General features: G+C 35.9%; 3 protein-coding genes and 1 pseudogene across 4 annotated transcripts; 2 read left to right on the forward strand and 2 right to left on the reverse strand.

Moving 5' to 3' along the window:
- Positions 1 to 207: 207 nt before the first annotated feature.
- On the forward strand, positions 208 to 11,490 carry LOC108858518 (transcription factor IIIB 70 kDa subunit-like; annotated as a pseudogene).
- On the reverse strand, positions 1,234 to 2,422 carry LOC108862250 (uncharacterized). Its single transcript, XM_018636320.2, has 4 exons — positions 2,214 to 2,422; positions 2,043 to 2,101; positions 1,776 to 1,957; positions 1,234 to 1,456 (listed from the first exon to the last, which is right to left on the reverse strand). Exons 1-4 carry the CDS (start codon positions 2,398 to 2,400, stop codon positions 1,384 to 1,386), a joined length of 501 nt encoding a protein of 166 aa, XP_018491822.1. The 5' UTR covers positions 2,401 to 2,422; the 3' UTR covers positions 1,234 to 1,383.
- LOC108862253 (uncharacterized) lies at positions 2,555 to 3,560 on the forward strand. The gene is made up of 2 exons (XM_018636323.2): positions 2,555 to 2,750; positions 3,078 to 3,560. Exons 1-2 carry the CDS (start codon positions 2,622 to 2,624, stop codon positions 3,396 to 3,398), a joined length of 450 nt encoding a protein of 149 aa, XP_018491825.1. The 5' UTR covers positions 2,555 to 2,621; the 3' UTR covers positions 3,399 to 3,560.
- On the reverse strand, positions 3,840 to 5,091 carry LOC130512311 (uncharacterized). Of its 2 annotated transcripts, none has more exons than XM_057010127.1 (5): positions 4,948 to 5,083; positions 4,647 to 4,744; positions 4,311 to 4,410; positions 4,141 to 4,226; positions 3,840 to 4,061 (listed from the first exon to the last, which is right to left on the reverse strand). In XM_057010127.1, exons 2-5 carry the CDS (start codon positions 4,725 to 4,727, stop codon positions 3,924 to 3,926), a joined length of 405 nt encoding a protein of 134 aa, XP_056866107.1. In that variant the 5' UTR covers positions 4,728 to 4,744; positions 4,948 to 5,083; the 3' UTR covers positions 3,840 to 3,923. The 2 variants fall into 2 exon arrangements, with proteins under 2 accessions (XP_056866107.1, XP_056866106.1); XM_057010126.1 differs by having other exon boundaries at positions 3,841 to 4,061; positions 4,647 to 4,749; positions 4,948 to 5,091.
- Positions 11,491 to 12,909: the final 1,419 nt, after the last annotated feature.

The raw sequence follows: 12,909 nt of genomic DNA on the forward strand, positions 1-12,909 counted from the left end.
TAGAATGAAACTTATTTACAAAACATCACCATTGACCTCGACCTATTTAACCGGAATAAACCGAAGTCGCAGGCCTATTAATATATATCCGGTCTTCTCTTTTTTTTTCTGCAAGCCCTAATTTGCTTTCTCACTTCCTCCGCACGAAAGAATCTGATCTTGTCATTCTAGACTAGACGCTGTCATTTTACAACGGACAAAGCTACTATGGTGTGGTGTAACCATTGTGGGAAGGACGTACGTACCTGGAATACGCCCTGATGATAGTGCATTGTAAGTGTTTGAATCTAGATAATCAAGATATGTGGATTTCTAAAATCCGAATCATGAATTTAAAACCTATATACATGGCATGTAATCGATGTGGGAGGATATTGGAAGACTTGAGTTTTCTACTGATGTTACATTCGTTAAGAATGCTGCTGGACAGATACATTGTAGTGCAACTTTTTCAATGGTTGTACATGTGTGGCTAGGTTGATGAGCTCACTGAAAGAGAAACGCTATTGCATAAACGACCTTTCACCGCCACACCACATTCTGACAAAGAAAGAGTGTTCTGTAAGCATCAGGATTATGGATTATGTTTGAGCTGTGTATATGTCTCCCTCTTTCCATGTTTATCTGTTTACGCTACTGCCAGTCCTTGAAACTTGGCTCCAGAACTGACAATCAGGTGATTTTTTTTTTTGCTGCAGTTCATAGAGTTAGCTGGTGGACTTGTTGATGGTTCTGATCCTCCTGCTTTCCAGCGAGCAGAGAAGAGAGAGTGGAAAGAGCAGCTAGAGAAGAAAACCAAGGAGGAGGACTTGGGAGCTTAAACCGGGATGAACAACTAAATGTAAGTTGTAGACTCTCTGCTATAGGAAGCTTTACAGTTTTGCTTTGGTGGAATGGAATCTTATCCTCTCTTGTCCAAAATTTTGGCAGTATGAAAGATATCAAGACTATGAACATACTGAAGCTTCAGACGAATCAGGCAGCCTCTTTGACGCCGATGATTCTGAGGTGGAGGACATTTTTCTCAACGAGATCGAAAACCAAGACAGGAATGGAAGGAGAAGGAAGTGAACATGAAGACAGTGATGAATAGTTGAATGAGATTTCATAGAAAAACATTATGTTATACGAATCTTACACCATAATCCATTGCCCCACGTCAACTCTCCATTCATTAGTTAATTATACTAAACAGCTAAAGTACAAGATTCTCACTACCCTTTCATAACAACATTAAATAGAAGTCATTAATTATGAGATTGCTAAGGTTCGGAACATACAGACTACTAACGCAAATAGGTGGGAGATAGCAAAGACCACACACAATGTGTTGTTTAACCATAAGATCCAATTGTTTGACAAAAGTTCAACACCACATGTACACTAACTTGATGAAGTAGGCTTGACCTTCTCCCGCATGTACTGCAGTAGATGTTCACGTTTCCAGTTGTCGATTCTGCAAAGAAAGCAAAACCAAGAAACAAAGAAGGCCAGTTTACTACATTACGGTCGGAAAAAAACCCATCACTAATCTCAATCTACTAATGCTCCATGACAACATCACGCTCCAGAAACCCAATTTTCATTTGGAGGGTTTCATTAATCACACAGCTACAATATACCGTAGCAGAATTGCAGCGGATCTATTCATAGTTACATTTACACGTTAATCTAACATGCTAACATGAACATATGAAATTAACTTGACAGTCTTGAATCAGGTCAACTCGAGCTGACTCTAGAAGTTGGAGAAAGAGGGATAAATGCAATCATACCTGATCGTTTCCTTATGTTCACCATCTTCATCCAACATGATCAACTTGGGAGGTGAGTTGAAAATGTACTGAACGTTAACACTAGGGAACTTTTCTTTCTCTTCTTCAATAAAACCAACAATCTCAGGGTAGAAAACCAGCTTCCTCATACACACCTCTAATATAGCCCCTGAGTAAGTAACCTGAGACAAGTCCATCATCACTAAGATGTTACACTCTCCATCATCTAATCTATTCCCCAGTAAAAAAAAAAACTCTCAGCATTACCTTACTCATGGAATCCTCAGAATCATCAGCGCAACATTTCAAGCAATCAGATACCAACTCTGCAGAATACAATCTTAAACTATAATAAGATCGCGATCCCAATCCACAGTTTCCAATTTCGAATCGCACATCCCGAATCGTAGATCAAAGACGTATATGAGTGGAACGAACCTTGATCCTTGACGTATTCGGAGAGTGAGTGGCAATCGGAGCAGAGAGCGAGACCGGTGAACCCTAGATCCTCGCACTCTTTAGTGCTCAGATGCTCTTCCGCTGAGATCGTCGATGTCAACATCATAATCATCACCATCGTCTTCGTCCACGCTCGACCCATCTCTCTCTCTCTCTCTCTTCGCATCAACAGATCCAAGTCTCCGCAGTATGTTGTTGATGCCTTGCTAGTAATCCGATCCGGTTATATCCGGTTTGAATTAAAATGCAATTAGGAATTGGTCTAGAAAACCGGAAAAGTCTCGCCCGACCGACGTGAGAAGTGGTTTAAAAACAAAACGACATGTAGCTTGGAAAATCTTAAACCCCTAAAACCCTAAAAAGTCAAAATCACCTTCGCGAGAGACGATGGATCACATAGCGGCGGCGGAAGAGCAAATCGTAACGGAGAGGATCAGGAGAAAGCTCGAGGAAGTAAATGCGTCCGCTCAATCGCAGCTCTCTCCTGTTCAGGATCATATCAATTTCACCCTTCAGGTATGGCTCTTCTTCTCCTAGTTAGGGTTTGTTTGCTTATGTGCTGATGCCAATTGTGAGTATAATCCAAAATTCGAAGGATGCTTTAGTGACCAATTCATCTGTTTTAGTGATATTATCTTGTGGTCTGAGCTTAGTTCGAAAACATATTTCAATTTCATATGAAGATTTGGTCTCTAAGGTCGCTTGAGAAGAAGATGTGTTAGCTATGTTAACTCAACTGTATTGTTCTCCTCTTTAATGTATTTGTTACATACACAGCACTAGTTATATTCAGTTTCGGTGAAGTTGATGGTGTTTATGTGAATAAATGGTTTAAATTTGCAGCAAGCGTACTTCAAGTGTGCGTACGAGTGCTTTGACAGAAGCAGGAAGCAAGAGGAGATAGCCAACTGCGTTGAGCACTGCAGTGTTCCCGTCGTCAAATCCCAGCAGTATTTCGAGGGCGAAATGGCTCAGTTTCAGGAAAGGATGAACAGATCTCTCATGGTCTGTCAAGACAAATTTGAGTCTTCGAAGCTCCATAAGAACAGGGTTGATGCGGCCAAAGATATGGAAGGTTGTGTTAACCAATCCATTGAGGAGAGTCTCAATACGTTGCCCCACATTGTGCAGAGGATGAAGACAGCCTTTTCCATTCGCGACTAAAACAATTAGCTCTTAGAGATTAAAAAAAGTTCATCTTCTTCTACCTTTGTTTAGGCTGTGATTCATAATGCAAATGCTAAAACGTTTTTTACCCTTTGGTAATGGGATTTGGTAGTTGTTACTTGCAATTTTATGTTATTGATGATTGTTTTAGCTGAGACTCTTAGATAAACAGAACATGCGTCTTGTCTTGTAGATAAACAGAGTAAACAAATTTTCAGTCGAACAAACCAAAGCAACAGAAGTAATACTAAGAAACATGCTTCATCAGGTTATTTACCCATAGATGCTTTCCCAGCTTCAACGACCTCTTTAGCCTTATATCTTCATCTCCGAGGATTTCAGTCAGCATAGGGACTACAGAATTGAACATTATGCTTAATAATTATTATGCTTCAAAAGAGTACTCGATCCCAGAATTCTAATATACTTATCAAAATAGCTTCTTTATGATTTTATTAACATCTCAAACCCCAAGATTAAAATATCTACTTTTAACTCTTCTAGTAGAAGAAGAATAACGAGCTAGAAGGACCCAAAATAATTTAATAGTAAAAGGAACAAACAAAAGTAAATAAACACATTTGTTGACTTCTTGGCCGTGAAATCTTCCTTCCGCAACCTTTCCATCGCTTCCTCTTTTAGTTTCTCCAGTAAAATCAACTGTGTTAAGAAAAAGTGGCAGAGTTAAATTAATGATTCAGAAAAGGAATATTAAAAGAAAACAATAAGAAACTCTCACGTCAGTACGTCCAGAGATCTGAAAATCCCGAAAATCTTGAGCTGCTCGCTCGAACAAAACCTTCGTTTTAAATGAAAATAAACTACCTGCATGAGAACCGCGCAACACATGTTTTAAAATGGTTCCATATAGTCATGAAAAAGCAGCAAAAGATATTTGATTGTATGTACCCTCTCTATCATTGGCCCGGTGCTTTACTTTTGCTTCCTCAAGCCTTTTGGCAGCCTCCTCCAGGTATTTTCTCTCCAGATTTTTATTGTACTCAAGGGCCTTGAGGTCAAGAGATTGAACGAAAGAGATCAACAGAAAACCAAAACCAAAACCAAATTGTTGTTGTTATTATTATTATTAACAAACTACTAGATAAGCTAGTAAACAGAAATTCAATTCGACAGCCAAAAAAAAAAGAAGAGCTCAAGAGAGATGACTATTTGGTAAGTCTTAACTATGACCAAAACAAACGGTTCTCAAAGCTTCAAAAAATAATAGTCAAACCAAAAACATACCTTATTTAAGTTGTCTATTGATTTTTGGAGAGCACAGATACCATCATTGCTGGATTTCCCAGCAAGCCAAGTTACGATCATTATAAACACCCTCTGATCTACTCTACCAAAATCCAAGCAATCAAATAAAGTTTGACAAAAAAATATATATTAGAACATGTCAGTATGTCACGCAACTGTTAACATGCATATACTTGCATTCCAATAGCATTAGGATTAGCAGCGTCTTGAAGTTAAACCTAAGGAGAGTTTCTACATTAACAAAGAAATTAAAGATTATTATAGGGTTTTACCAACTTACAGTACGTTTCGTAAGACACCGCGTTTGTGATCAATGCGCAAACCTGACGGATCCAGAGGAATATCAGAACAAAACGGGCGTTGAAACTAGTTTTTAATATGGAACAACCGAGTCATATAAGGGCTCGGATGGGTAAAATATCAAACCTTGTGGGTCAAATAAAATCGTTTTGTTTCAATTTATAGTATCTTTTGAACGATAAAATTTAGATTTTGGATGCAACTAGAATCTTATTTGTTGGATGAATTTGTTTGGAATGCATTCCAAAAACAATATTTACCTACCACAAATAACTTTTTTAATCCAATTCCACATATTCCTTTTTTGGAATGGAACAAAAAAAAATCCTTTGTAAAATCTATTTCTTTTATTCCATTTTTTCAATTCCAAATTTTTGTATTCTTTTTATTCCGTATATTCCATTTAATAAGAACCAGCTACGTACAGCCATAGTGTAGTGAGTACATTGCCTTTTAACTTGGAAAGTATTACACTGATAGACAGTTTATGAGTTTTATTGACACAATAAGACAGTTATCGCTACTAGGACACTTTATTCTAACAGCTTCTCTTTTTCTTAAATAAATTAGTCAATTCAGAACTAAATTGATAACTAACCAAACCAGTGTATTAAATAGAAATAATCTCAACCACACATCTTTATTGTCTTTCTATTTTATTTATTTCTTTTAGTGGTGGGATTTCATCACAACCCTTCATCTTATAAATAATCTAATGGCCTAGATAATCATAGATAAAATAGGTCCCACCATCTTTTTTCTTCGTCTTCTTCCTCCCAAACATTCTATTTTTTCTAAACTGAAATCTGATTCTTCAGATAATTTTTTCTAAAGAAATCACATGTAATTATTTTCTCTGTTGCTCAATCTATCTTTTAAGATATGTCAAGGTATATCTCTGGTGATGATGATGTAATAGTGACATATACGATAATGACATCAACGGCATAAACGTTGTTGACTTTGGTGTAGTGACGACGGAGATAGACCACGATGGAGCAGTTTCGACGGCGAAAACGTTGTAGAATGCTCATCACCCACCATGGACCAAACTATGAAAATCAAGAAATTCATCCACCATGACCACCACCACGCATTCACATGAGACAACACCAAGAAATTAGGGTTCCGCCACCACATTCATGTCTCAGATGATCCTTATTCGTCAGGATTTATCTTCTTCGTGACCTTTGTTCATCTCCGACGCGACTCCAACTATCACGAAAGCTCGAGAGCAACCATGGATAATACATTGTACATGTGGACAGTGAAATACATGTGTACACACTGGCATTAGTGTTCACGAACCACATAATGTACACGGTACCTACTAGGTGTGTACATGTTTACAATGAATGCCTACGCCCATGTTGACCTTAGTGTCCATCTACCACCGCGTGTACAATGTATAATCATGTATGTGTCCATGTATACCATACTGGACTTCAAAATGTACTTTGAGTCCTCTGCACAGGCCGTACACACGTGTATACATTAGTTCTCATATTCCAAAGCGTCCACAATGTACATCCATGCCTCTGCCCTTGTGTACACAACATAGAGATGTCCATGTGTACAATAAAAATGACGGTGTCCATTCATAAACTATTATCTTTGTACAACAAAATATTCAAAGAACATACATGTTGTGTACATGTGTACAATCAATAGCCTTTTGAGTCAAGGCTGTAAACATGTGTATACATTAGTGGCCATGTTCCACAGCGTCCACAATAAACATTCCTGCCTGTGCTCGTGTGTACACTAAAAGGCGATTTCCATGCGTACAATAAAGTCATATGTCCATGCATAAATAAAATGTTCACCGAACATACATGTTTGATGTCTACATGTACATTAAACTCTGATGTCCATGTCAACAACAAAAGTGAACTATAACAATAAACTTCGATGTCCATGTGTACAATAAAGTTTGATGTCCAACTATGTACACCAAATTTTTTAATGAACATACATATTCACTGAACATACATTTTCGATGTTCATGTGTACAATGAAGTCTGATGTCCATGTGTACAATAAATGTCCATGTATAAACAAAAGTTTCGATGTCCATGTGTACACATGTATATATTAAGGGGCTATTTTTGCAATTTGGAAAGTTAAAAATCGAATAGTAAATTTCTAGAAGTTCAAAAACATGTTCGTGTAATCATGGAAGATATGATTTTTATAATTAAAAAGTGAGGAGTCAATTTGAAAGAGATATTTGCAAATAAAAAATGATGAGAGCATAAATTAATATATTTAAAAGTTAAGGGATCATATATGAAATAAAACTAAAAGTGGAAAAAAAATAAAAAAAGAATTAAAGAGAGAGAAGAGAGAAAGAGAAGACAGCGAAAAGGGAAAAGAAAAGAGTTTAAAGTTGTGGGACCCGTTTAGTTGGAAGAGTAAATGTAGTAAGTTTATAGTTTCAAAAAACTACCCTAAGAGCAATAACTGTCCTATGTTGTAATAAAAAACTTGATACTGCCCTAGGATGAAAATAACTCTTTAACTTGATCCTTATTTGCCTGTAGAGCTGAGCCAGAAAATTTTGTTAACGGGGTCAATATATTTTTGACCCAAAATAATGTTTATAACTAAAATACTAAATAATCTAATATTTTATTATTATACATTTGAAAAACCTTACAATTTTTATGTTAGTGAACTCATTTCTATTTTTTTTTTTGAAAATATTCTTTCTAAACTAAATTATAATTTTTATTCATAATTTTATTAGATTTATTATATACATAGATATTATTAATTTAGTAATTTTTATATATAAATTATTGTAACCCCCAATTTTTAGTATTAATATAAACCATTTATTATGCTAATATAAAATCAATTGAAATTAATAAATAAACATAGTGAATGAAGCTATCCTAAGAGGAAGGCAAATACATGATTTTATTTCAGGAAAAAATAAATATTCACTGAAAAGAAATTATTTTTTTGCAATTATTTTTAACTTTTCTAACATGTACTTAATTACTTTAGCAATAAACCCATTTTATACGGCCTAATTTATTCATGGGTTTATTCAGAGAATAACCAAAAAAAAATTGGGAAAAATGTTAAACAAATCCTCAACTTTACGATTTGGACCATTATAATCCCCAACTTTCAAATAACCACAAAAATCACACATTTATTATCAACTATCTAAAAAACCTCTAATTTTTTGTTTAATGGATCAATTTAAACCCGACGTTAATTACACTAACAAAATATTAAAACTCAGTTAATTCTCGTCCTTAACCGCAACGACGCTGTATTTTGCCGATTAAAAAAACACATCTCCTCTCATTATTTCTCAAATCGATTTGGGATTTTCTCTTAATCACGAACCCTAAAACACGAACCATCACCAAAAATCTTCAACGAACCAAATCGTAGAGAGAGAAGATGGGTAATCAAAAGAACAAGAAGTCTCGACAAAGAAAACTCGGTGGTGCCAACTCTGTAGCGTCTATGTCAGCAGCATCGGGACAATCTCGTGGTGAGTTTCTCGGTGAATCATCCAAAGCCGTTGGGGCCAAAAGTGGATCGAAAAGAAAAAATGGAGTCGACGATGTAGGTAAGAAGAAGAAGATGTGTTTTTTAATTGACAAAACATTGCGACGTTTTGATTAACGAATAGATTTAACTGAGTTTAAATGTTCTGTCAATATAATTAACGTCGGGTTTAAATTGATCCATTCAACGAAAAGTTAGAAGTTTTTTAGATAGTTGATAATAAATGTGTGACTTTTGTGGTTATTTTAAAAGTTGGGGATTATAATGGTCCAAATCGCAAAGTCGAGGATTTATTTAACATTTTTCCCAAAAAAAATTAGATTTCTAGAAAGAGATAAGAAGAGATAAGAAGAGAGAGGGGAGATTTTAGTTAGATAATAAATTTTGTTTTTTTGAAGTCATTGGATGCAATTTCTCTTTATTTTATTCTTAGGGATGTGGTAGGGAAAAAATAGTGTACGTGGATTTGAGTTAGATTTATTTGAGTTAGGGTTATTGTTTTGGTTGAAGTAAGGTGGGCTTAGAATGTATAGGGGTCATTAAAAAACTTTAACTAGGGTCAGATATTACAAATTTACAGAAACTATTGTAAATAATTTAAATCTATAGGGGTCAGCTGACCCCATTAGCTCTCAGCTGCCTCCGCCCCTGGAGCTGAGCGTCAGGTAACATAGTGACGAGTGTTAAGACTTAAGAGGGAGATTTCAAGCTCACGTGCAAGGAGAATTAGAATAGGTTTGCCCCTCTTTTTCTGTTCATCATTGGCCTAAATAGTGCAACTGATACATGTATTCAGTGCCAGTTCTGAGCATAAGCTAGTGAAGTATTGACCTATAACCCTCCCAATTTTAGAAAAATTTAAATATATATAAACCCCAAAATTTGTTAATAAAGGTTTCTATATAAAACCTTACTAAATTGTGATAAAAAAAAAAAAAACCTTACTAAATTGTCTATAGCCCTCAAAATTTCATGACCTGTACATGTTCTAGTCTTCAGCGTTTCCTTTGATCTTACTTACCATTACCAGTTGCTCGTCTTTCAGAGTAATTGTTAGACTCATTACGTTAGTGCAATTGTGATCTTTCTTTATTTTTGTTACAGCAAAAGATGAGTTTATGAATTTGAAAGATGCCTTGGGGATTGCTGATGAGAGAGATGATTTGATTGACATGGCTACTTCAATCTTTACAGTATGTTAACTTCATATCTTCTAAACTTTTTTTTTTAATTTGTTAGGATTTTTACACCTTTTTATCTCTGAAGATGGCAGTTGATCAAAACTTCACTAAAGGGCGTAGAACTGAACTAGCACAGTCTTCCTGTCTCTACTTGGCTTGCAGGTTAGGTTCTTAGTAAATGTCTTTATGCACTCCTAATTTATCATGCTGAGTTATGTTACTAGTGATGTGTTATTCATCAAAAACTTGTCCTCATCGGGCAAAGAATTTTCCTGTTCTTCTTATTGATTTCTCATGCTACCTTCGAGTTAGCGTGTTTGCTTGATAGCCTTTATTAGCTGTTAAGTCTACTGCAGAGTCTGAGTAATGCAGAGGTGTTGCTGTTTTTTGTGCAGTTATGAGTTAGGTTCTGTGTACTTGCAGCTCTGGGAAATGCTGTACATTGTGGAAAACAAGAACTACGAAAAGCTTGTTGATCCTTCAATTTTCATTCCTAAATTCTCAAATAGTGTGTTGTCTTTTGGTACTCATTATTTTTTGTATTGGGTTGATGAAGAACCTTACTATACAAACAGTTATATCAAATACTTGACCCAGCTTTCATCATATTCTTGCAGGGTTATTGAAAGGTGAAGACGATAAAGATGCTCTCATGCAAACAGCTAGAGACTCTCTAGCTAGTATGAAGAGAGATTGGATGCAGTTGTGACTCCTCTCTGTTTCATTGTTAGAAGGATAGTTTCGTAAGTGTTCTTTGTTTTAATGTTGACCAAGTATTGACTTGACTGGCCGAAAACCAAGTGGAGTATGTGGAGCAGCACTTTACATATAGCTGCCCTCTGTCATGGTATCAAGTGCTCTAAGACCGACATTGTAAGAATATGATTAGCTTTTAAAAATTATTGTCATAGGTAAGAGTAAAGATGTTTAAAATAGTGTTGTGAGAGCCCTTTCTTATAGTAGTTTAGTGCATATTTGATGTGTTTTTCTATTTATATATTTCAGGCAACAATTGTGCATGCATACATGTGAAGCAACAATAGTCAAAAGATTGAATGAGTTTAGTCATACCGAGTCTGCAAGTTTAAATGTGAGTTATTTCATTTGAAGGATATGATACAGCTAAGAGTTTCTAGTTGTAGATATTTGTTCTTTATTTGTCAATGGTTGTACATGTGTGGCTAGGTTGATGAGCTCACTGAAAGAGAAACGCTATTGGATAAACGATCTTTTACCTTTACACCACATTCTGACAAAGAAAGAGTGTCCTGCAAGCATCAGGAACCTTATGCTTATGGATTATGTTTGCGCTGTCAAACTCTTGTTTTGTTTTCTCTTTTTATATAGGAAAAGCAACAAAAAACGAGCTGAGGAAGCGAAGAACATGCCTCCCCCAGCCACAGCCATGGAAGCTGTCAGCAGAATGGTTGAGAAAGAGGTAAGAGTGTGTATCTTCTTCAATGCCTGTAATCATTGAACATTTTCTCCTTGTCAAGATTAGCTTTGAAGAAAGCTTTTGAGTTTGTGTTTGAGCGCTTTGATACATGAGTAAGATTTTCTTATTGTTTCATTCCTTCTCATGACTGGCTTTTTACATCTATCTTCTCGTTTCTTTTTTGTTCAGCCAGTTGAGAAACCACCCAAGAGATCAAAAACCAAGACAGACATGGAAGGAGAAGAAAAGTGGATATGAAGACAGTGATGAATAGTTGAATGAGCTAGGTGCATAGAAAAAACATTATGCTGCTATACGAAATTTTCCACCTATAAACCATTGTCCCATGTCATCTCTCCGTTCATTACTGATAACAAAATAGAATGCATCTTCCGAAATATAAAGATACAAAGCCACTTTTGAAAGAAAAGGCGATGATCACACTATCATACATACAAAGACACCTTGAAATTATTATTATTTTTTTTTAACAGGAGGTTCGAAGGCGGACGCGATTGCACCTACGCCGCGCTTAACTCAACCGACTAATCCCCCTGGCCCGGAACCAGCATGCACTAATACCCATTACCTAAGGGACGCGATGGCACCTACGCCGCGCTTAAATGACTGGATTCTGATATCAAAAGTGATGGATTTTGCTTGTAGTTATACTAAACAGCTAAGTAGAACATAGAAGTCATCATTAACAATGAAGCTCTTCCTGATGAAAGTAGATGAGGTGTCAAACATATCACTGATCTCAATTTACTAACGCTCAACATCACAACTCCAAAAACCAATTTTTATAGCGGGAAGACTTCGCTTCAATATCTTGCAACTAACTAACAGAAAAAAAAAGCAGAAAAAATCCGATCTTCTCCTCTGCTTCCTCTCTATCTCCTTCTCTCCGATTCCGCCGGAGGATCTTCCGCCGGAGTAGCTTCCGCCGGAGTAGCTTCCGCCTGAGTAGCTTCAGCCGGAGGAGCTTTCCGCCTTCCTCCGCTTCCTCTGTCTGTTTCCTCCTCTGTTTCGTCTGTCGTTGCCGCTTACTCTCGCTGTTTCGTCCTGTCGCGCGTACTCACTGCTTCGTCTCTGTCGCTTACTCTCTTGTTTCGTCTCTGTCGCGCTTATTCTCTTGTTTCGTCTCTGTCGCGCTTACTCTCCGTCTCTTAGCGTTCCGTGCAAGGTAAGTTGCAAGTTTTTTTTTTAATTCGCTTTAAATAAATTACTAGATTTTGATTCGCGTTTTGAAAGCGCGGGATTATTTTGTTTACAAAACTTGGTTTATCATAAACCATAATTTCAATCTATAATTATATGTTTTAAGTTTTATAAAAATTATTTAAATAAGCATCGGCGTGTCTCGTATTTGTTTTAGTTTATTTTTAAAAGTTAAAACTAAAACGGAGTAAGATATAGTCTAACATAACTCGCATTAGTCAAATTTTATTTTTATAAATTTGTTTATCATAAATGATTGAGCTGGACAAAATATCTGGACCAAAGAACTGAATCGAATCTGATTTGAAATACAGTACCAAACCCCAAACCAGCATTGGTTTATACATTATTGGATATACAATTTTAATATTTGAAGAACCAGATTCAAACCAGACTCGAACCAAATATTTCGGATACCCTAAAATTCTCAAAACACAGAAAATATCTAAAAAGCTTGTTCTCCATCAAAATTTCTAAATGAGTCCAGTTTTTATTTTTATTTTAGATATTTAATTTTGCATTCTTAAAAAACTGTATGTTTATATATTATTAAGTTTTGGATTTTGAGAATTTA

Source organism: Raphanus sativus, chromosome 5 (assembly GCF_000801105.2).
Source record: "Raphanus sativus cultivar WK10039 chromosome 5, ASM80110v3, whole genome shotgun sequence".
Taxonomy (NCBI): domain Eukaryota; kingdom Viridiplantae; phylum Streptophyta; class Magnoliopsida; order Brassicales; family Brassicaceae; genus Raphanus; species Raphanus sativus.

Excerpts from the sequence above, each read along its gene's own strand:
- LOC108862250 (XM_018636320.2), bottom strand. The coding sequence starts at position 2,400 with ATGCGAAGAGAGAGAGAGAGAGAGATGGGTCGAGCGTGGACGAAGACG. Across the intron at positions 2,102-2,213 it reads CGAATACGTCAAGGATCAAG|AGTTGGTATCTGATTGCTTG; the intron begins GTTCGTTCCACT and ends TGTATTCTGCAG. Across the intron at positions 1,457-1,775 it reads GAACATAAGGAAACGATCAG|AATCGACAACTGGAAACGTG; the intron begins GTATGATTGCAT and ends CTTTCTTTGCAG.
- LOC130512311 (XM_057010127.1), bottom strand. The coding sequence starts at position 4,727 with ATGATCGTAACTTGGCTTGCTGGGAAATCCAGCAATGATGGTATCTGT. Across the intron at positions 4,411-4,646 it reads CAATAGACAACTTAAATAAG|GCCCTTGAGTACAATAAAAA; the intron begins GTATGTTTTTGG and ends CTTGACCTCAAG. Across the intron at positions 4,227-4,310 it reads CCGGGCCAATGATAGAGAGG|GTAGTTTATTTTCATTTAAA; the intron begins GTACATACAATC and ends GTTCTCATGCAG.
- LOC108862253 (XM_018636323.2), top strand. The coding sequence starts at position 2,622 with ATGGATCACATAGCGGCGGCGGAAGAGCAAATCGTAACGGAGAGGATC. Across the intron at positions 2,751-3,077 it reads ATATCAATTTCACCCTTCAG|CAAGCGTACTTCAAGTGTGC; the intron begins GTATGGCTCTTC and ends TTAAATTTGCAG.